Source organism: Abramis brama (genome assembly GCF_963993115.1).
Source record: "Abramis brama genome assembly, chromosome: 22".
Lineage (NCBI taxonomy): Eukaryota > Metazoa > Chordata > Actinopteri > Cypriniformes > Leuciscidae > Abramis > Abramis brama.
In genome coordinates, this window is record NC_139984.1 from 18,945,957 (window position 1) to 18,970,310 (window position 24,354).

The window sequence follows — 24,354 nt, forward strand, 5'->3', positions numbered from 1 at the left end:
AATGTTTTGTGAAAGTCATGAAACATTTTTTCAGGATTGTTTGATGAATAGAAAGTTCAAAAGAACAGCATTTATTTGAAACAGAAATCTTTTGTAACATTCTAAATAAGTTTATGTGGGCGATGAATGTTCGAGTTCGGCTCACTTCACACTTTTCTCCCAATTATTACCATTCTTTTTGTTCATTTTTTTATTTTATTTTTTTATGAAGTTTTGCAATGGTTCAATGAACAATATGGCAAAAGAAATGTGTTTGTTTCCATCTGATTTGAATGTGATGACCAAGAAATACTAGAAAAAAATGGACATCTTTATAATATGTATAGAAAGTACTTTACTAATGGTTAAGAAATTTGTCATCAAATACAGTAAATACTCTTGACAGTTACGCAACTTTGGGCACAGTTAATAGACCTTATTCAGAGCAGTGCCATGACAGGTATGAAAGTGAGGCTGTGAGGGATAGACTTGCTGTGTTTCCAATGGCATCCATTGTAAAAAGCTGTATAAAGCTCATAGATTACTTTTTTTACAATTTTCCACAGCTTATATTGTCGGGAGTTTTTTGTCAACTGAAATTTCTTGGAAAGATATTTTTCCAGTGTTTCATGAGCAGAACAATCCAAAAACACATTAAATAACAGTACAGCCCATTGAAGAGATGCATGTCTGTCCCTCAGCCTCGCTTTCATTCCCATTAAAAATCAAAGATTGCGCTGCTGTGAATAAGGTCAATAGAGAACAAAGTCTAGTACCCCTTCCTTAATGCTTGATCATGCTTTATTTTTAGCATTGGTATATTTGTTTAGCCAGCTAACAAATCTGATGATCTAGCCTGGCAAGCCAGACCTACATCAAGATGTTGGGTCTGGCAACTCACCATAGACACGGCTTAATCCGAGGGGCGGGATAAACGGCTGTCTTTCAAATTCCCTCGGCACGCAATAGGACAGCGCTTCAACCAACCAGAGCATTTTCCCAACAGCGGAGCTAGTTGATAGATTCAACTTTTGCCATATCTGGCCGGCAAAACCACGAACACATCTTCCTTTTTTTAAGAATGACTTAAGTGCCGTTCTATGCTCTTTTCTCAAAGAAAAACCTAACTCCAAGTCCTCCAGAGTCGCGGACAAAGCCGATTCGAAAGATGTTCGCCAGCAGCAGCCGTCATTCTTTGTTTTCAAGTGGCAGGTAACCGTCACAACTCTGTCGTCATTATGTTAAGCCCGTCCCGCCTACTCTATACACGACGTGATTGGCCTGACCCAATTTAGGTTTTTGCAGCTCGAAAGTCAATGGAGAGTTGCTAGACTGCCCTGGCTGCAAAATACATTTTGCTGCCGCTAGGGTGCGTCTAGATTTCTAGGCTACTGATGATCTGCATTATATCAACAAAAGACAATGAAATCATACAAGAGTTATGAATTACCATCTCACGTTTGATACATATATAATACAATGTATCATAATACAAGCTGATCCTATTTTTATTCTTGGTCTAACTCAGTTTTTTTTTTCATCCTCAGATCCTTGCAGTGACACTCTGAATAGCGTGAATGTGGCCTGTCGGGTGAACCCAAAAACCTACAAGCAGTTTACCTTCCCCCCAGCTGAGTCCTGCCTGCCCGACACTACGCCCATCTGCGCCAGTGATGGCCGCACCTACAAAAGCGAGTGTCAGATGGAGCGGACAGCCATGCAGAACAATCTGGAGCTCAAGAAGGTCTATTTAGGCAGCTGCAAGGAGAAAGGTGAGTTCCTCCCAGAACGGAGATGTCGTCGGCTCCCAGGAGCTCATGCTCGTGTCTGATAAAGGAGCCCCACGGCTGTATTTGATTTATTTTGTCATGGCTGCGGTGAGGAGGCTCTGGACAAATTAAGTCAGGTTAGCAGTACTGTCATGCCTACACGATACCAATCTCCACAAATCCAATTTGCCTGTCGGGCTCTGGCAGGTGTATTGTGGCAAGACTGTATCTTCACGGGTGATGAAAAGATCGTCCCTGCTTCGCTCTGAAGCCCTGTGGCAAGCGCAGAGAGAGTGTGTGTTCACCTGTGATAGTGCATGAACAGTGGTTTAGTGTGTATGTGTGTGTCCGTGTCTGAACTGTGTTTGCGCCGTGAGCGATAGTGGTGTTATTTGTGGGCCACTGTTGTCCTAGTACAGAGCAATTGTTTGTGTGCCAGTGTAACTCAAGAAGCGACAGGAGCAGTTGTCTCCGATAAATGTCTTACTTTGTAAGATAAGTGACTTGCATGCTAGCATGTGTTTGGGATCCACATAGTCAGTACATGAATCACTCTTTCATAATGATTTATGTTAATTATGCTTTTGTTTGAAAAAGAACCATTAACTCTGGGATCTGTTGGTGGTTGATGTGATCTTCAGCCTCGATATCAATCATAAAGCCTTTTTAACTATACTGTTATACTATGCTTGTAAGCTAAGCTGTTAGTTTGCTAAATGAAGGCTAAATGAAAACAAAGAAAGAGAAATGTTTAATCTGGTCATGTCTTTGCTAGTTAGCTAACAGCTTAGCCTACTAGCTTAACACATTGCTAACTGGTTAAGAAAGGCTATTTTCGTTAGTTAGAATGGTATGTGATAACATGCTACATTTTGGACCAGACATTAACAAACAACTTCTAAAGGGCATAGGTTTCTGTTAGGGTATAGATATTTTACAACACCAGCACCTGGCAATGCTGTTTCATGTAGAGTAAAATCACATGAAAAAAAAAAGTTCATGAGATTTCACTCCTATTCCTATAGCTTCCTATGAGCCCACTCTCATCAGCATGTATGTCACATCCTTAAGATAGGTTGGATAATGCAATCAAACATAAATCAAGCTCAGATTGTACAATAACATAATAGGTCTCTTAATTTACTCAAACAGATGAAAGGCTGCCGTAATTACACACCGCCATGGCCTGTCTGTGACAGCTTAACACAACTTTGAGTGGGGAAAAAAACACCTCAAATCAATCTGAATGGAATTAGATAATTGATTAAATAATCAGACACGGTAATTAATTCAAAACCCCCTGAGTAAGTCAATATCCGATGTCTGATTGAGCGAGGGAGAAAGAGAGATGCCTGCAGTCAGTGTTGATTAGCACCAAGACGGTTACCGCCGTTCTTCACGTTGTTGACGCATGTATACGTGTGTATCTGGTCTCCAGGGAGCTGCCCCAACGATTGTAAGTTCAACGCCAAGTGTTTGCTGGAAAACGGAGAGTTTCAGTGTTCCTGCGACCCCATACAATGCGACGGCACGTACAAGCCCCTGTGCGGAAAGGACGGCAAGACGTACCACAATGACTGCGAGAGGAGGCTTGAAGAGTGCCGGACCAAGACAGACATTCCCATCAAACAGGAAGGGCCATGTGGTGAGTGAGGGGAATTGTTCCATACAGATGCTTTGCTGTGCGTTCTTGTAATTTTATGTTAGCGAAAAACGCTATTGTTTAATTAGCATTGTATGTCTGCTTGTTATTGGTTATGTCCTGCTGGGAAACTCTTGTGGAAGGTGCTCATTCTCTTTCATTGCCATGACGTTCTCATTCTGCCATCAGCTCTGATGACACATGAAACACTGACTTCATGTTTCATTCATGTCCTCACTCCTCATCCCTCCAGTGCCAGTCGTCCACACCAGTCGTTCAATGTTCAATGTCTTGTCATTTCCCCCCTTTGTCCTTTTTTGGCTGTTTTTAAACCGTGTTTTTTCTGTTCCAGTGTTGTCTCTCTGTCTGTCTTTGTCTATGTGACGTCTGCTCAGGCCTGCCGCTGGACACACCTCTCATTGCAAGTTGGGAAGAGTTCAACCTCTGACCTTTCTTGTTGGGATTCTGACCCGTGGGTCTCCTTCAGGGGGCCCTCAAAGGGCTGGTTTGATGTCTACTTTCCACCTGTATCTCTTCGTCTGTCTCTTCTTGTGTTTGTTTGCGTGATGGAGGATGGTTGGAGTGGCCCTCCCTGCAGCTCTAGTCCTCATTGCGCTATGTAAAGGGGAAGTGAGGTCATGGAGCTCTTCTCTTTCTTCTGAGTGCTGTGTTTGTCTGGATGAGTCTTTTCCCAAAACGTCTGACCCTGTTGTTGCCCCGCATGGATGCATGCATGTAGCCCCATTGTTAGGAGCTATGTTAGTTTCCCTGCTACACCTAAGGACAGAAACAGAATCTACGCAAGTACGCAGATGCAAATGATCTGTCAAAATGTGGAAGTGTGCAGTCCCTTACTTAAAGTACATCATTGCATTACTGTGGCAGCAACAAACCATATGCTGTTATTCAAAAATGGAAACGAAAAGTAGTAAAAATCTTAATAAGATCTAATCCAGCAAGCAATAGCCATCTAACCTTGAATTGGTTACATGTCATTTTTGCCAAAATAACTTGCGAGATGTATGATATTCCATCATGTAAGCAAAGTCAACAGTGATTACAAGGTGTTTGGTTTCATTTCTTTGACATGTTCAATGCGTAGCCTGTGCGTCTATTCTTGGGCTTTGGTTGTCTTAGATGTCTATTAAATTTTCACTGACAGCCCAAATTTTGCCTTGTTTTAGCCTAGACATCAGAGCTGTGTTTGGACGGCTATTAGATTTTTTTAAACACAAAATTGCTTGCTGGGAAGTTACTCAGCAAGATTATCTTCATATTGTTGCTCCACCGTGAGTATAGAAAATAAATCTCGCCATAGAAGAAGAAAATGTATGAAATCGAGCTTGTTTTGCTTGAAGCGTTCGCATTTTGTGGCACATCACAGTGCGTACTTCCCTACTATACTGTATTCGATAAGCAGTATGGATGTCCGAATATGCAGGCAAAAAATCCATGCATGATAATTATTTCTCAGAGAATTAATAACCATTTTACTAGTTATGTTTTTTTTTTTTTAATCTTCTGACCTCTACCATATGTACTTTAGTCCATACTATGCAAGTACAGATAAAATACATTAAACACCTCAAAATGACTGCAGCAGTTATTACAGAAAGGCTTGAATTGAAAAAACAGGATCTGGACAGTGTGTTAATTATGGGAAGTGAATCCGGGGCTGTTTTGGCTGGGATCAGATTCTCAACACATTTTAATGGTACAGAAATATCCCACTAATTTATTCTGAATGCTATATGTGTCTTACTCCCTGGCAGCACATACTGTATGTTGCAACTATAGTGCTTGATGCATCTTTCTTTTTTCCGCCCTTCTTTCTTCTTTTTCCTTTTCTCACTATCAGCCTCTCTGACTCATTAGGATTGTTTTCCAGTCTTCAGCGAAAAGATGCATAAATTAACATGTAGAGCGGAGTAGTGCTCATGTCTTTGGCTTTATTTCATTATTTCCGACAAAGTAAATGTTTTGGTCCTTTCAGGCTTTCACTGGTGGCAAGTTACAGTATGTTTTTTTTAAATACATTTATTTACATTTGCATATTCCGCAAACAGAACATTAATTAAACATCAAAAGCTTTGTGGCAGACCTGAGCCAGGCTGACTGCCTTTCATGCTGAGGAAGATACAGAGCATTGATGAGCAAAAGTCGTTGGACACCTGCTCTCAGTTTGATGTGTAAATGCAGAAAAAAGGTTGCTTTGCTTCGTCGTCTTGTTTTGCTTTTGTCACCTTCTTTGTCTCCTGTCTCACACTCTTAGTTAAGTTTCCTCTCTTTTTGTTAATATACATACAGACCAGGTTTTGCAGGTTAGCATGTTCCCGTAAGCTCTGGTGTATGTTGTCAAGATAGTCGCATAAATAGGAACGCTAACAGCTAGCTTCCTCTAGGTATTATAGACCTCCTTCATATATAGACAGGGCCCAAGTGAAGTCTATGTTTACTAAAGTGCCTTTTGGTCCTCTAGAAGACACTCAGGCGTGACAAAGCTCACCTTTCCCACAGTGGGAAACGTCTAATGGACCTCATTTCATACGCTAATCAATAGCAGAGACGCTCTGTTTGTACATGAGTCGTTTCAACCGCTGAGCATGTCAGTACTTTTTCCAGTGTCTGACATGGTTTCTTCTGCTTCCCGTTGTCTTTAGAGACAAGCAGAGCTGGGTCACTGTGTCAGCAGCGCTCGTCAAGAGACACGATTCGCTCTAAAATCAAAGAAATGTGTAGTGCTAAGAAAGGTCAACAAGAGACTGCAGCTCATAAGGAAAACAGAAAACACTGTGAAAGTAGAAAGATTTAGAACTAAGGACTGAAGATACACAAGAACAGGCTGTTTCCTCATCTGAAAGTCTATCTGTATTCTGTTGATGGAGCATTAAAACATTGTGCTGTGTACAGAGTTCAGGTCCTATTAATGTCAGTGTGGGTTTTTCGGTCTGTTGTTTGGATGTGTGAGAGACAGCAGATGAGTCTAAAACACCTGTGTCAAAATGATTTGAGGAGTGAGAATGAAAGAGATCCAGATAGGGATGGATGATTATACTGAGTATTCATAATATGTTTGCAGGGTTTGTGCTGCCAATGTGAAAAATAAAATAAATAAAAAAAGCTTTTTATTTTGTCATTAAGTTCATGTAGAGCATGTCATTAGATGACTAAAAGTCTCCATATGGCATTTTTCATGCAAAAAAAACCCTAAAAGAAAATATATTGTTGAATGGGGTACATATTAATGAGAATGATATCATTATGCTTTGCATAACTTTAGCTAGATTACTTTTAAAAACCTTAATTTAATTGTTGCATGAAACATTTTGAATTTGCAACCTTTTGTTTAGTCAAATCAATGACAAAAAGCAAGATTTTATTTATGTATTTATTTATTTATTTTGCCCAGCTTTAAAGTCTTGTGTCTGAGCCTGGGTTCAGATAGATAGATAGATAGATAGATAGATAGATAGATAGATAGATAGATAGATAGATAGATAGATAGATAGATAGATAGTCAGTCCTCTGGGAATACGTTTTCAAGGTTTTGGTGGTTGAACGATCGCCAATAGATAGATAGATTGATTGATTGATTGATTGATTGATTGATTGATTGATTGATTGATTGATTGATTGTCCTCTGGGAATACGTTTTCAAGGTTTTGGTGGTTGAACGATCGCCACCCATGCAGGTACATAGCAGCACAATATATTTACCAGGCTATTTCTGTTCCTCACAGCATCATTTTCATTTACTTCAAATTAAATACAGTGTCTACTCCGACTGAAGTCTGTGAGACCTTGAATGATGATCTTAGTGCATTATCATGGCTCAGCTCCATCCAATGTAATTTCAGAAATCCATAACTCGATGGGTGTGGTGGTCGTAATGGACTCCTAATGATAAGCAAAGAAAGCAGCCTGTTTCTCTAGGCAGAGCAAGATGGATCCTGCAAATGAAGCTGACCTAAATACACACCTGTCATTATAGTCCGGAGGATGTTTCATAGCTTGTGTGAAGTGAACAGACCTTCAGCTTTCTGTCTCTCCCTGTCTGTCTCTCTGTTCCCATAGCAGTAACTCATAAAGACTAACAATGGGCTCAGACTTACTGACAATGTCATTGAGCAAGAGCTCTGTGAAAAGAGGTGCTTCGGAAACGATGCCCCAGGTGAAAATGCGCTCTGATTAATATTTATCATTTGCATATTTATTTGATCAGCATCTCTTGCTGAAAACGGCACAAACTTAGATTTTTTTTTTTTAATTTCCGAGAAAAGAAACAATAACAAGTTAAGCACCCATTGAACTTTGAAGGGCCTAGTGAGATGTGTGTAATGAATCCAATTAGAAGAGTAGATTGAAGAGCCAGGGTAATGTGATTATAATTAGCATGAACCTTTGCACCTCGCTGTGTGAGGAAGGGTTGTATCTGGGTCGCTGTTGTAAGTTGGAAAGCCCTTGTTGGTTTCTGTTATGTGTGTGTTTGTTAGGAGGCTCTTTGTAGAGCATGCTTCTGTAATACACGTCTGCTTTCCCCCTCGTTCCCCCCATTCCCTCCTCCTCTGCGTCTCTTTCTTGTCTGTTCAGAGAGCTATGTGCAATGCTTGTCTTAACGTCTGCCTGTGTGACGCCCTTCTGCTGAAGGGATCCATGGATCCCTCTTGCTCTGCACTCAGTTTTCAGCCTCATGTACCATTCATAACTGAATTATGAATGACTTCAAAATTCCAGTTCAATTCCTGAATTTTAATTGAGGTAGCAAACTGGGTGCACAATGATCATTTGAATTTAAAGGAGTAGAATCGAAATTTAAAAAAAGAATTTTTATATATTATATTAAATTATATTATTTATATACATTATAAAATGTAATTTACCACATACATACATATTAAATACACATACATGTATATGATTATTTTTATTAATATTTAAATTGTGTGTGTGTATGTATGTGTGTGTATGTATATATACAGCTTTAGTTTTCAATATTTATAAATATTATTTATAAATCTAATTATATGAAGTTATAAATAATTTATAAAAAATGTAATTAGTCATAGTTATATATTTGTTATGTTCAGAATTATTCAATTATTAGCTATTACCATATAGTGAAAATTTATCATTTTTTTGTTGAATTCCTTTGAATTGCAATTAAGTAAATTTCACTTATTGTCATTCCAATTCAAATTTCAATTCAAAATCATCTGTGATTCGATTCAAATTCACACTCATAAATTGAAAGCCAATTTCTATCATCAGAATTTCGCCAAAGTAAACAAAATAAACAAAGCGTATGCTCACTATCTCATGTTGGACACATTGAAAACAGCCTGTCTGTTTTCAATGTGTCCAACATGAGATAGTGAGCATAAGCTTTGTTTATTTTGTACTCCCTTCTCTATCTTTGTTTCTTGTTCCCTCTCTCTTGCTCGTCTTTCCTGTCCAGTTTCACGGTGTCTCACCTCATCCGTTTCCTCCCTTGCGGTGCTGGGAGAGCAACAGAATTAGTTCCTTGGTTAAATTCTTAATGCGTGGGGAGAAAGAAAGTTTCTATGCCCTTGAAGCCTTTGTTTGGTGATAAGTACTCCTTCAGAAACCAAACACCGCCTCTAGGGGGATTTCTGCTTGTGTCATGCTAATATTTTCTTCTCTCCCTCTTCCTTGTACCTTCTCCTACACACTTATAAATGTTTCCCCTCAAGCTGAAGGGGAAGGTAGGGAACGAAAGAGAGAAAGACTGAACAGAGGGGGACGTGGCGGGGGAAGTCGTTGCTCTGATATGCAGACGCACAAGAAGTGAGACACGCACAGCTTGCCGAAACTCACAAACTCCCCTCATATTGGCAGGATGCGATGGAGCGGAGAGATGCAGGAGACGCTCATGCGACCGTTCGTATCACGATTCTCGCACACCCTGTAATCCGATACGAGGGATGAAGATCTCCATATGCATGAGCGTGCATACAGCAGATCGTAGGAATAATTCTCTGCGTTCACACTGTGCTAAACTCACTAACTAAGCTTACCGGCCCCCCTGATGTGTGTGTTGGCTGACTGTCTGCGCTCTGAAAGCACTGCAAACCAAGTTAAAGAAATCTACTTGGGCTCAAGAGACCTGCTCTTTAAATAGCATGTAACGGATTGTGAGATGGTGAGTGGGTGTGTGCCTTGGGTGGGCGACGTGTCAGGATAAAGCATGACAGCTTGTGCTGTCATAAGAGGAGAAGCCTGTGTTAATAGTCCTTAACATTGTGTTTCAGTGGCAATAGTAATTAAACGCTACGAGAACGAATGTATAATATGATACAAATTGTGGTGTGAATGTAGAGCAAGAGGCGGAGCCACATCACACATTATATAACAGCTCACAGAACCGCCAGAGTCGGAGGTGTGCGGAGATTCTCAGACCTGATCACGGCAATTACTCGGCTCTTCCGAGTCCTGCTGTTTCTTCACACCTTATTAGGCCTGTTTTTCCACATACTCTCTCTCGCAAGCTCCTAATTAACGTACTTCGCCATTTTACAGCGGCGCTTTCTTTTTCACTTACGCAGCTTTCCTTTCTTTTACATGCGTTAACCTCTGAAAAAACTTCAAATGTTCCCGTTTCTATGTGCATCGCGTCCCAGTGGCAGTCCCGTCGAAGCATATGGCTGTCATCCAGCTTACAGCTGGAGTCCTTGAAGACTGGCACTGCAGCGCAGGCCTCGGGGATGGCAGCCCACTATTTCAAAGAGGCTCCGAAAAAGGGCTCATTTTTTACTGAGAGAATATGCAAGCCATCTCAATAACCAAAGCCAGGCTGCTGGAAGTTTTTTTGAATTTTTTATTATACCAAGTATGTAATCATGGCTGCATGTACTTTACCATTATTTCTAGAACTTTCTCTTCCTTGACTTATTAAATCTGCAAGATTTTTTCCCCCCATCCCCTAGAGACGAAAAAATGAAAATGAGAAACTGGACGAGCGAACGTTTCTTTCCATATCTTCTTTTTTTTTGTATAAGGGAGAGCTATTCTTTCATCTTTATAAGGAAACAAAGGGTGGCTTGGGACAAAGCATTATCGAAGGCTACGGTTCGGGTTTTAGGATCCGTGCCTTGGGAAACGGGTCACTGAAGCGTTTTGAAGGCCATGAGGGCTTTACTTATAGGCCTGATCTTGCCGTCTTCCAGCTGGGCGTTTAGAAGGCACAGATGGAGAGGCGCTGAGAGAAGAAATCTGGAGGAAAAGCCCGCTTTTAAGACCTGCGAAATTAGGCACCGATCCACTGTTTACACAATTACGTGCCAGTTCAAGCCGTATTTTAAGCTCTCGTTCTCAGCAGAGAAATCAATAGCCGGAAACGTTCTCTTAGAGGAGGTTCTACTGTACGACACTTTTAGATTGGCACAGGAACACAGTGGTCGGGAAGGTAACCTGCTTACTTCCCACTTCTGGTTTTATTTTCATTGGCTCGACTGAGCAGTTACAGTGGGTACACTTCTGGGTTTAAAAGAGGTGTGTGTGCGGCACCGCTCGATTTCTGTCATGAAGAACGTGCTTTGGCGTACTAATCAAGGTCTTTTGATCCATGCTGTGCTTCATGTGTGTCTGATATGCACTTCTCCTTGGTTGCTGCCTTCAGATGTGGGGTGGGATTATACTGTAGGTGGGTGCCAGGAAGAGGTTAGAGAAGAGTTTACGTTAACCCCTGTCTGGGGGTCTCACTCCTGCTAGTAACATTTAAGCCACAGGTTAAATCTTTAGCTCTGTTTGCTATTGCTAAACCTAGTGAGCTGCCTTCTGTCTGATCAGCTGCCTTCTAACTTAAGACAGCATGCTAATCACCATAGAATCTCGTTGTAACCTATTTGGAGCATTCTGTGCAGTGTGTGCACCACAACAATAGCACTACACACAATTTAAGTAAGGTTTAATGCTAGCATGCTGCTAAGCTTACACTGATACACTAAGCGTAAAAATGCTTAGAGCTCATAAATATTGAGAAAATAGATTGAAAATGTTTTATCAATATTTTTCAGTATTGAACGAAATTTAAGTTTATCAACGTTTCTCCCGCTTCATTCACAATCTTGAATTTAGTTTTTTACTTAGCTCGTTGCATTCTAGGATTGATCTTCTTTTGAATTTGACTGAAACTAGGTGTCTTACAAGGTAGCATGGCCAAGTTGTCTTTTAGAACAACTTTCACATCCCATTTGAGAACCCAACATCTTCCTAAACTTGTAATGAGAAATGTTTATAAACCAGCTGTTGTCCTTAAAAGAGAAGCTCCCTGCTATTTTCCTCCAAAATAAATGGTAAAATGGTAAATGGACTGCATTTATATAGATGCAGTCCATCTTTATTTATTAAAAATAAAGCTTGAGGGTTTAATGTTTGAAAAATAAAAAAACAAAATGAAGAAATGAAAACAGGCGTAAATATTAGCATTGTAATTTTACAGTTTTACTATAAAATAAAATATTTTAAACTGTAATTTTACAGAGAATTATTTCAATAGTAATGTTTCTTTTGTTTTAATATTTGTATTCAGTAATAAAAAACAATAATTATTATTATTATCATTATATAACAATAAAATTACTGCTATTATTATTATTGTCAAATTGATATAAAATATATTTGATTGTTGATCAAAAAAAAAAAATGTTTTAAATCACATTCAGATTTTTTTCCAGAAAAATTACTTTCCCCACAAAACTAAACACACTAACTAGCATGCTTGAAAATGTTGCCTCTGTAAGAAACTCACTGTTTTGGAACGAATCGTCTGTCTTTCCCCTTGTAGATGCTCAAAATGACATTAATTTCTTTTTTCATTACTTTGTCCATATTTGTTCCTATCATATTGGAAAAGAATGTTATTTTTATGGAGCGGGACGTATTTGATTTATCTGAAAGCGTTATGATAGCTGTTTGTGTGCGATATTAAATGTATCTGAGTGTAATATTATTTAGGAATGATAGCATCTAATCCTGGAATAAATTACTGCGGTGAAAGCACTGTATGCAGCACAGGTAGGGGGCGTGCGCACACACACACACGCACACACACACACACACACACACATATACATTCCTAAAACAAATGCTGAAGATGGAGGGTTTCTCATTTATATGAACACACATGTCCAAAGACACAATCACAAACAAACAGACAAAAACACGCAATCTTCTACATACACACTCTCATACGCCGACCAGAATGCACCTGCAAACATTTGCCGTCACCCTGTCATTTTACTTCTCACACAATACTGAGTGAGCCTGAAGGGCTGGCCTTTATTTTGACATGTCTTTAATCTTAAAGTGCAAACATATCACGTTTGCTCCTCTAGCCTTTCTCAACTCTCCACTATGAAGCCCAAGCATACAAATGTGCAACACATTGTTTATTTGTTTATAAAAAAAACTGCTCATCTAAAAATGTAAAATTGTGCAACATTTACTCACCCTCATGCCATGCCAAATCTGTATGGCTTTATGTACAACACACAAAAAAAGATTTTAGGCAGGATCTTCACATTGTTCTTTTCCATACAATATAAGTTATCAAACTCCATTGTGTGGAAAAGAGCAGTGCGAACATTCTGCTTAACATCTCCTTGTATTTTCTACAGGAGAAAGACCGTCATGTTTGGAATGAAATGAGGGTAGTTCCTTTTTACAGAATCTCCCCCAGAAACCTCCTCCATCCTCTCTGTGCATTTTTTTAAACATGTTTTTATAAAACTTCCTCCTGATTGGGCGAAATGAGGCCTTATTTGGTGACGAAAGGTTCTCCTCTAGAGGATGGTGAGCTGTGCTGGTTCACTGCTGACCCACTTCTTTTTTCTCATTCTCCTTGTTCTCTTTCCCTCTGTTCACATCAGAAACGGGGCTTGTGCTCGGTCCCACTGTCCCTTGGCCCTCTGTCTGCTAACTGCAGCAGTTAATGAACTTACTGTGGAACTACTGTGGCACCGCTGAGAGTCCCAGCTACTCTCTTTCATGTTCATATTTCATATCTGTGCGGTAGCTCAGTGCACTCAATTATTTACTAGAGCACTCCCTTTTCTAGGATGATGCTTTGTGTTTCACTTGTCTGTCTATTTAAAAAATAAAAAAATCTGTCCGTAGTTGGGGGAGTCTTGGTTAGTGATGCATGAAATGAGATGCTAGTATTTGTTCTGATTGGATGCTCTAATAGGCTGCATGTTTACAGCTCCACTGTGCAGAATGCGTATCTGTTTAGCAAGCGGTTCGTATAACATTTTCTCAGACTTTCTCAGATTTTTAAAATTTGAAAGAAAAAAAACTTTTAATTTTTTAAACTGAAACTTTAAAGAGAATCATAGGTCATATTCACAATCCAGTTGTTATGGGTGTGAAAACAGCATATAAATTCGGGAGCAAATTGATTAAGCGATTGGATCGTGTGTGAACGGTATACTCAAAGTCACACCAGATCCTGCAATGTTTGATATAGAGATAATCATGGCAATATTTTGGTGTCCCTCAGGTGTAATCGAGGAATCTTATGTCACATACACACTGCAGTGGTTATGGGTGTGAACACCTCATTTAAATGCAGAAGCGAATCCATTAAGTTATTGTGCCATATGTGAAATGAAAACTAGAGTCACTCCGCATCCTGAAATGTTTGATATAGAGATAATCATAGCAACATTTTGGTGTCTCATGGGTGTAAATGAGAAACATGGATGCTGACCGTTTAACCGTAGGATCTGGTTGTCACTTGTCACTCCCTAAATAGTCAAACGGAGTGTGTACAGAATCCAGATTAAGCACTGACAAGTGGAGTGACATCTGGATTTAGCTGCTTTTACTCTTTCCCCCTCCTCCTTGTCTTCCCTTCTTCCTCTAAGTTGAATGATAACTTGTTTCTCTGCTTTTTGGGGCAGATCTTAACCTGGAGAGCCCTTGCCTGAAGAAGACCTGTGAGTTTGGAGCCGTGTGCGTGGTGAAGAACAGCGAGCCTGTGTGTGAATGCTCAGATGCGTGTTCGCAGGACCAAGACCCTGTTTGCGGCAGCGATGGGCACACTTACAGCAACTCATGTCAAATGAAGGCCATGGGATGCGCCCTTCAGAAACAGATACAGATGCAGCATAAAGGACCATGTGGTGAGTCCACACACACATTGCTGCCACTCACTCCCTCACTGCCTTTCATCCTCGTCCATCCCCTGCACTTAAGCACTCCACTGATATTTCAAGAGAGGACTGTAATTTTCCTCCTCCGCAACCTTTTTTTTTGAAACGATGCACTTAAGTTAGAATTAAAGAGGGCAGCATCCTTCACAGTAATTGTTTGCATGAGTCATGGGTTTTTTGTCTGGCTTTTGTAAGCACACACCAGATAAGTCTGTAGAGAGGCATGCTTGCCCTCCAAACAAACGCATGTTTATGTGTGTTCTTCACAAAAGGCTTGTAAATCATTTCCGATGGCTGTCTTTGTGCGTTTGCTTGGGAGGGGAATATTAAGTGGACTTTTTCTGCTAAACTTTTACCACCATTTGTAAAGCCTTTCTTTTTCACCGTAGGCTTAGGTTCAGAGAGAATGAGGTGGAGCTATTGTGTCGACATTTAAAAGAAGTATCATGTGTTTGCAGTTTATACATGTGTATTAGCTGTGCCTCCAGTGAAGAGTTTGAAATGGAGGCCAGGAGTCATTTGGCAGCAGTGGGATTCATCTCAGAGGAGATCGCTACAGGCCACGGTTGCTCTTTATTGCAGCACCGCCCATCATGCTGTATATGTTGCCAGATAGTAAATGACATATGAGAGTGATATCTCTCTCCTCACAGGCTTCTGGAACATCAGCTTAACTACCCACAGAGATTTAACCCACAGAATCAGGTTTGGGTGGGGCCAAGCATGTCTGTTTTCATACATACAAGATGAAAACTTAAAACTGATGATTCAGCGCTTGAAAGAAAGGATTTTAGAAATGCTTGAGCTTGATGGGTTTGTTTTGCAACCGCAAGATGTTCCATGTGTACTCATAGAAGATAATAATAGGCTTCCCACAATCATGGAAAACCTGGAAATAAAAGGTAATTTTATGTTTTTTAGATCCTCAAGAATGCATTGATGCAATAAGCTTTAAAAAGTCGTGAGAATTTTTATAGTGCACAGTAATTTAGTTCACATTTGAGATAATTAGCTTTTTAATATAAACCCAGAAATATGTATATATTTATCAAAAATGTTGTATTTTAAACGTCATATTATTTTATAAATTATTATTATTATTTTAAATCAAACAACTGAAAAAACTCCAGCAAAAATGATGGTGGTTTGTTTTATTAGCTGGTCTAGATAGTTGATCAGCTGATCTGCAAAATGGTGAGATTGGTTTAGACCTGCTAGATCATGTTGGACAAGCGATTTAGTGATGATAGACCATCTTTGGCCATCTAAAAAACAGCATTGGTATTACATAAACAAGCTTAAACACTTAAAGTGGATTAACCTTTTTATTCCAGCTGGAAATAATCATTGTATTTTTTTTAAAAAAAACACCCATTACAGCATCACAGCGGTGTTGATGGGTCCAGCCCCTCACTGGAGCAGGTGTCAATGGAAAGGGTCAATAAAGGGCAGCTGCAAACAACTAACCATATGAAAGGAAACATTGTTCATTTAGTTCTGTGTACACAGCCATGCTCTCCACCACAAGTGAATTCTATTATTATAACCGTTAATTATCCGAGCCCATTCAGACCACAGCCTCTGCCTCACTAAGACCCTAGCTGTGTTTGTGTGTATTTGTTCGTGAAAGCTTGCATGTGGGTCGCTGTCGGTAGCAATGCACCCACACGAGTGGGAGTATGATGTGCTCGTGGCCAAATTTCATTTAATTTTCTTCACTCCGCGTAGGGGAGACTCATAAATGCCCTTATCTTTATAGTTCAGGTGCAGACTGATAGAGATATGACGGACATAGTTTATTATTCTGATTTTTTCCCCTCACATTTGAGTGGCGGCTGACCTTGTTGTGCATCCATAGGGAAGCGTGCCGTTGTAATGGAGTATTTGATATCTGCCCCTCCGAGAGCCAATTCGTATATATTTATATGCAAGGAAATGAAAGAACAGCCAACGAGTCAGCAGCAAATAAGCACTTTTTACTGGTGATTGAAATGTTACTAGCCTCAGTTGGGGAATATAGGTTACCTGCAAGACACTGAGCTGGAAGCGGAAGAGAAATCATCAGGCTGTGGAAGGAGTGAGAGGGCAGTAAATAAAAACTAGGAGGAGACGGAGCAGACTAATAGAGCGGGTGCCCTTGCCCAAGCACCAATCGCCTGGGAATTTTTACGGCTTCTGTACCTGACATTAACAAGAGCAGTTACCGCTCACCCTTTAGAGGAATAGTTTGCCCAAAAAAGTAACTTTTGTCATTATATACCAAACACAAAAGGTGATTTTTATATATATATATTTTTTTTGTTTTTTATCTCAGCTCAACAATGACTTAAATTTCAGTCTTTTTCCTGCACAAAGCGAAGACATATGTGACATAAAAGGTACAAACTTTTCTTATACCTTAATGATACAGTACTTGTGTGGTGCTTTTGTGACCTTTTTGAAGCTTAAAATCTGCAGTCCCCATTCATTGTAATTGCATACAAAAGAGAGAAGCATTATTCAACATTTTCTTTGTGTTTCATAAGAAAGAAAGTCGTACAGGTTTGGAATGACGTGAGGGAGAGTTTTTGATTTCTGGGTTTGAATGGACAGATTCTCTTCTTGTTTCCCATAAGGCTAAGCTCTGCCCTTAAGGCCTCTGTCTGTACTCGTATCTCGGGTCCAGCACTGTATGCTGGTTCGTTGTTTATATGTAACGGACTGCCATATCTATTGCGCTCCCTACTGCTGAGGCTGTGAAAGCATGGAAACATGTTGCAACTGATAAAGAAATGCCTTTATCACACATGCTGATAAAGGAGAATACCAGCAGCCACGAGAATGTGATTTATCGGCCTGCATTGGACTGTCACGACAAACCACTCTTGGGCAGCCACTAGGCAGCATGCCGCAGCTGCTTTTAATAAGTCGGCCGAGCGCGGTCCCTGAGGTGACTGAGCTCAGATTCGCAGAGCCGAGGTGAGGTCACTTTATTAATGTGCAATAAACAGGTTGGTAGAAGAGAGATGAGAGATTTATGCATGAGGACCTCTCTCCATTAACACTAAATCAGGTGCTGTTATTACCCCAGCGCTAATTGAATATGATAGCAGTTGCTCTAATGCAATCCCCCAGGTGTAATTGTCATCGGCCGTGCGTCCTCCCTCCCAGTTGGAACCACATTTTGTTTTACTGATTAATCGAGCTCTTGGAAATCATAGCTCTATATTTAACTAGGGATGTCAACTTAACGCATTAACTGTAATTACTTAAAAAATAAATAAATAAATAAACCTTAATCTTGCCCTCTGACTTGTATTTGAATTGTGTAATAAAAAATATATATATATTAAAAATAATGTTATCTTCGATTAATTATTGAATTACATATTGCAATTCATGCATAGCAGGATATATAGGAATATATAAATATAATATTTAATAAATATAATTATACTTACAATTTTTGTTATTATAAAATTGTTTATACATTTTGTATCAGATAAAAATATTACAATATAATTGTGTGTGTGTATATATATATAATTAATATTAAAAATGTAATAGATTATAATATATAAAATAATTATAATATTTGATAGTTTTTTTAGTTATTTATTTATTAATAATTATTTTTAATGTAATCATTCTGTGTAATTAATATAATTAATTACTATTTAACAAGTATTTATAATAATGTGAGATATATTTATATATATATATATATATAACATAATTTTGTAATTAATTATATTTTATAATTATATGTATTAATAATAAATATTTTAGAAACTCAATCATATTTTAATAATTTATATTATTTATCTTATTTGCTTAAGTCAACTATATAATATTTAATACAATTAAATTTATTCATAATTATTAACAAGTAATTTAGAAGAATATATAATATGAATTTTGAACAATGTCATGTGACATTTCAAAGGGATTGTAACAGTGTCCGAATGCTCAACATCAATTGAAATTGATGGTGTTATAAGATGCTCTACTGTGACTGCATGTAAACAGAGCAGTGTTGCTCCCATCTGTAAGTTGGAAGGATGCTTCAGCCCAGACTTTGCAGAGAGATTTGAAAAAAGCAGACAGGCGGTCGGGCAGCTGAGGCTGATCCCAGTGAGCGATGGTGTGAATCTGTAGCCTGAACCTCTCCGTTGACGTCACACTTCCTATTCAGCAGATGAGTCCTGCACCAACTGCTCGTTTGGCGCAATCTGTGATGCTCAGACTGGCCGGTGCGTGTGCCCCAAAGGATGTTTGGAAACACGGCAGCCCGTGTGCGGCAGCGACGGGGTGACATACGACAACGAGTGCAAGCTGAACGTGAAAGCCTGCACTAAGCAGCTGGATCTCAGAGTGGTGGCCCATGGAGAATGCAGTGAGTACATAAAAATGCCAATCAGTTCATCCATCACCTTCATACATGTTCACTCATCAGTCTGCGTTTGCTGCAAAAAAAATCATTTTCTCTAGTATTTTTGTTCCAGTTTATTCCAGTAAAAAATATCCTTAAAACAAGATAAATGTACTAAATTTACAAACTTGTGTTAGATTTCTGAGAACTGATATTGTTTGTTTATGCATAAAACCCCATTTTAGATTTATGCTTTAAGCAAGAAAAACAATTCGCTAATCTCGTAAGAAAAATAAAACTTAATTCAAAATATGTTCTCTGGAAAAAGTATTATCTTGTGAATTTTTTCCTTTCAAGTAAATGATGTTGTTTTAAATGGTTGGATTATGTTTTACTGGAAAACAAGACAAAATACTGATTAAGAAAATGTTTTGCTGTGCAGTTTTCTTGTCAAAACACAAGAAACTGTTTTGCAATGTTTCCAAATCATGTTATGCATGATACATGATTTTACGTGGGTTTTACATAGCAGAATCCCATGTGAATGCTTTAAAAAATTTCAAGAGGAGGTTTATTGCGGGTGTGAACACGTTTCTTGTGTCTCTTTGTGTCTCAACTATCCTGTCCTGTGATTTGTGTATGTGTGTGTTTGTGTGTGTGATCAGAAACTTGTGGCAGCACTGTTTGTAGCTGGGGAGCGCGGTGCGTGCAGAACAAGTGTGAGTGTCAGCCATGCGCGGGTCAGCCAGTAAAACCCGTGTGTGGCAGCGACGGCACCACCTACAACAGCGACTGTGAGCTGCGTCTGGCAGTCTGCAAGAAACAGAGGAAGATTGAGGTGGCCAAGCCTGGCGCCTGTGATGAAGGTGGGTTCATGTGTTCATGTCTGTGATAAGATAGCTGAACTCTGTTATTTGTTGAATTTCAGTGTTGTACTGAGGACAAGCCAGGTTAATGCGTTCACTCCAAACAGTTTATTGCGGCCAATTTAACCTCCTTGCATCAACTGCACTTAGTGACCCATCATATGTGAAGCATGAAATGCAGGCATCAGTATGCTCCTTGTGTTCTCTGTGTTTTCACTCCATGTCCCTTTTTCTTCTTACACTATCAGTGTTTGAGAAACTGCTTTGAAAGTATATTAATAACCTATGTTTTATTTTAAATTGTAACAATATTTCATAATATTAACGTTTCTACTGTATTTTTGATCAAATAAATGCAGCCTTGGTGCAGACTTCTTGTCTTAATGACTAAACTTTTGAACAGGAGTGTATATAGACAGTAACGTCTCATTGTCAACATAATTACTAAATTTTCTGCTTTATTGACTAAACTATTAATGCTAAAAAAGAATGCTAAATAATGTCAAATATTATTTAGCATTATGCAAAAAAAAAGCAAAAACAAAGGTTGTCACTTCTGAACCCCCTCACTTCTACGTTTAACATGTTACATGACTGTTCATTGGAAAATTAGTTTTATACTGGAAAAGCTTCTTTGTTTGATCTTCTGAAAATGTAGTCATGGTATAGTAGCCTATGTGTCGCTACTTTAATTTAGTTTCTTCTATTTTAGTTTTATTTAGATACTATAATATACCCCAACACTTGATGTAATATCTCACTTATGTCACTCCCGCAAGGCTGTTCAGCAGTAAAAAACACATGTTGTTTTCCCCTCTAAGTCTCACTAGACCTTTCTTTCCAGCTCTGTAGGCTGTGGAGGAGTTGCTGTTAAAGGCTGCAGGGATCTGGGTCTGGTCAATAGATCCTAACCAGAAGCCAGTGACACCTGCTTTGTCAGTTTATTCTCTACACTAGTGGTGCGATACAGCAGCGCCTGGCAGGTCTTTGTACTGTATGTAGAAGATATTAGCTTGATGAAAACAGAGCTGTTTTGTCTATCTTATATGTAGCTTTCAAACACCTTGCTTCATTTGTGTGATGGTTGGTATGATTTTGCGGTTGTGGGCATAAAATATAGTGTCAACCGAAAACATTTTCTTAAAGGGGCCAAAGGGGCTGTTTATTTACACTGAGATGGTTTATTCATTTGTTTAGACCTGGCTTCAATACTCATGTTCATTAGTCATAAGAAAAAAAATAGCAGTGTTCTTTCACTCTTTTATTTGAGGTAATGAAAAATGACAGTGTTCCCTGCGTCTGGCCGTAGCAGTGAATTTATCACCTGTTTAATTTCACACTCTGCTAGTCTGAAGTCAGCCTCATTGTAGACACAGACAAAGCGATATGAGGGAGCCGAGCATCACCTTGGGGCCGCGGCCCGCTTTTAATTGAATATACGTTTACTAAATAGGATTATGCATTGGAAATAGCAACAAAATAGCGCATAAAGCATCGGTACAGTCTCTGGATCACCCACAGGAAGAGAGTTTGGTTGTGCAGTCATCCGTTACACACAAGAATCTTCTCATAAAGAAACTTCTGCAGGCTGTCAGGATGAACTATTGCTCTTTATGTTGGCAGCATCACAGTTACTCTAAGTCTACTGTCCAGGTCTTTCAGTAATGCCCATCTACAGGGAGACAAATCACAAGTAAACAGAAAACAACCTACTAGGGCCGGGATTTATAGCTTAAAAAATGACTTTTTGTATTTTTATTTTATGTTTTGTATTATAGCCATTGTAGCCAACTGAATTTATTCTACAATACAATAAATATCTAGTAAATATATCTACATATGAATAAAATATTAAAAATATCTGAATTCCAGGCACCTTTTTTCACACTATTTTGCACAAAATGAACACAAGAAAGATTTAATCTTTTTTCTCAATATTTTCCAAAATAAAAATAAATAGTGATAAACAGCAATATTTACCTACATACAGTGAGGAGTATTTGAAGTATTTGAACACCCTGCTATTTTGCAAGTTCTCCCACTTGGAAATCATGGAGGGGTCTGAAATTGTCATCGTAGGTGCATGTCCACTGTGAGAGACATAATCTAAAAAAAAAAATCCAGAAATCACAATGTATGATTTTTTAACTATTTATTTGTATGATACAGCTGCAAATAAGTATTTGAACACCTGTCTATCAGCTAAAATTCTGACCCTCAAAGACCTGTTAGTCTGCCTTTAAAATGTCCACCTCCACTCCATTTATTATCCTAAATTAGATGCACCTGTTTGAGGTCGTTAGCTGCATAAAGACACCTGTCCACCCCATACAATCAGTAAGAATCCAACTACTAACATGGCCAAGACCAAAGAGTTGTCCAAAGACACTAGAGACAAAATTGTACACCTCCACAAGGCTGGAAAGGGCTACGGGGAAATTGCCAGGCAGCTTGGTGAAAAAAGGTCCACTGTTGGAGCAATCATTAGAAAATGGAAGAAGCTAAACATGACTGTCAAGCACGGAAGGTTCCCCTGCTTAAACCAGCACATGTCAAGGCCCGTCTTAAGTTTGCCAATGACCATTTGGATGATCCAGAGGAGTCATGGGAGAAAGTCATGTGGTCAGATGAGACCAAAATAGAACTTTTTGGTCATAATTCCACTAAACGTGTTTGGAGGAAGAAGAATGATGAGTACCATCCCAAGAACACCATCCCTACTGTGAAGCATGGGGGTGGTAGCATCATGCTTTGGGGGTGTTTTTCTGCACATGGGACAGGGCGACTGCACTGTATTAAGGAGAGGATGACCGGGGCCATGTATTGCGAGATTTTGGGGAACAACCTCCTTCCCTCAGTTAGAGCATTGAAGATGGGTCGAGGCTGGGTCTTCCAACATGACAATGACCCGAAGCACAGAGCCAGGATAACCAAGGAGTGGCTCTGTAAGAAGCATATCAAGGTTCTGGCGTGGCCTAGCCAGTCTCCAGACCTAAACCCAATAGAGAATCTTTGGAGGGAGCTCAAACTCTGTGTTTCTCAGCGACAGCCCAGAAACCTGACTGATCTAGAGAAGATCTGTGTGGAGGAGTGGGCCAAAATCCCTCCTGCAGTGTGTGCAAACCTGGTGAAAAACTACAGGAAACGTTTGACCTCTGTTATTGCAAACAAAGGCTACTGTACCAAATATTAACATTGATTTTCTCAGGTGTTCAAATACTTATTTGCAGCTGTATCATACAAATAAATAGTTAAAAAATTGTGATTTCTGGATTTTTTTTTTAGATTATGTCTCTCACAGTGGACATGCACCTACGATGACAATTTCAGACCCCTCCATGATTTCTAAGTGGGAGAACTTGCAAAATAGCAGGGTGTTCAAATACTTATTTTCCTCACTGTATATACCTACATATATTGGAAAATAAAACATTAATATGCGAGAGATTTGCATGAACAATTAAATCGAATACTCATTGAAACAGTTTGAGCTCATTGACTTAAATTAATCAAAATTACCAGTTCTGCAGTATAGCCATTTTTAATACTGACATTTAAATCTGAAGATACTCTGTCTTAAAGGCATAGTGTAACGGGGTTCAATGTTGTATTGCAAGGAAGGAAGAAGACAGGGGTCGGCGTGACTGAAACACTCACTTTATTTACAAAATAAAAGAAACAAATAAACAAAAGAGGCGCACGTAGCGCATTCACCGTGCCACGCACAGTAATAACAAAGAGGACAAATAACAATCACAACTTCCATTCAAACACAGCGTACAGGTGAGGTTCCAGTCCAACTCTCTCTCTCATCTCCTCCCGCATGCTGGCTTATATCCGGTCTCTCCACGCCAATCACTGCAATCAGACACAGGTGTTCATCATTTTGCACTTGACCTACTTACTCACCGATCGGCCCCCTCCTTTCTCTCCTGCTACAGACCTCGCAAAACCACGCCCCCCTCGCCACACATAGTTTCCGCAAAAATTAAAATATTGTCACCGTTTACTCACCCTCATGTTCTTCCAAACCTGTATGACTTACTTTCTTCTGTGGCACGCAAAAGACGATATCTTGAGGAATGAAATACTGTTTTTGTCCATATAATGAATGTCAGTGGGGTCCGAAATAACATTAGACACCATTGGTTTTCATATGGATGGACAAAAGCATTTTCCAAAAAGAAAATGTGTGTGTGTGTGTGTGTGTGTGTGTGTGTGTGTGTGTGTGTGTGTGTGTGTGTGTGTGTGTGTGTGTGTGTGTGTGTGTGTGTGTGTGTGTTCGTGTGTGTTACAAACCCATAGTTTGAGATACAGAGGTCAACAACATGTGATGAATGCGAATTTTGACTCGCGAGGGGAGAAATGAAAAAAAAGAGACTGAGGAAGAGAGGTTGAGGAGGTGTGCGTTTGTGTTTGTATGTGTGTGTGTGTGTGTGTGTGTGTGCGCCAAAGTGAAGTGTGACATTTAGAAGGTCTTTGTGTGTGTTTTCATGGGAGTTATGCATTCACAGTAAGGCATCCCAGCCACCTGCAACAAACTAGCAGTTAAGTCTGAAGGTCACTGTCCTCGCCG

At 39.4% G+C, this 24,354-nt stretch overlaps 1 protein-coding gene across 5 annotated transcripts in view; it reads left to right on the top strand.

Moving 5' to 3' along the window:
- agrn (agrin) overlaps positions 1–24,354 on the top strand; it is a 240,350-nt gene that overhangs the window by 159,286 nt on the left and 56,710 nt on the right. For 3 of the 5 annotated variants that reach the window (XM_084099236.1, XM_084099238.1, XM_084099239.1), the window contains 5 exons: positions 1,527–1,751; positions 3,187–3,393; positions 14,310–14,531; positions 18,736–18,936; positions 19,578–19,778. In XM_084099236.1, the coding sequence (XP_083955362.1) occupies positions 1,527–1,751; positions 3,187–3,393; positions 14,310–14,531; positions 18,736–18,936; positions 19,578–19,778 (1,056 nt within the window). The remainder of the gene's footprint in view (positions 1–1,526; positions 1,752–3,186; positions 3,394–14,309; positions 14,532–18,735; positions 18,937–19,577; positions 19,779–24,354) is intronic. The other 2 variants (XM_084099237.1, XM_084099240.1) reach the window with 1 other exon arrangement.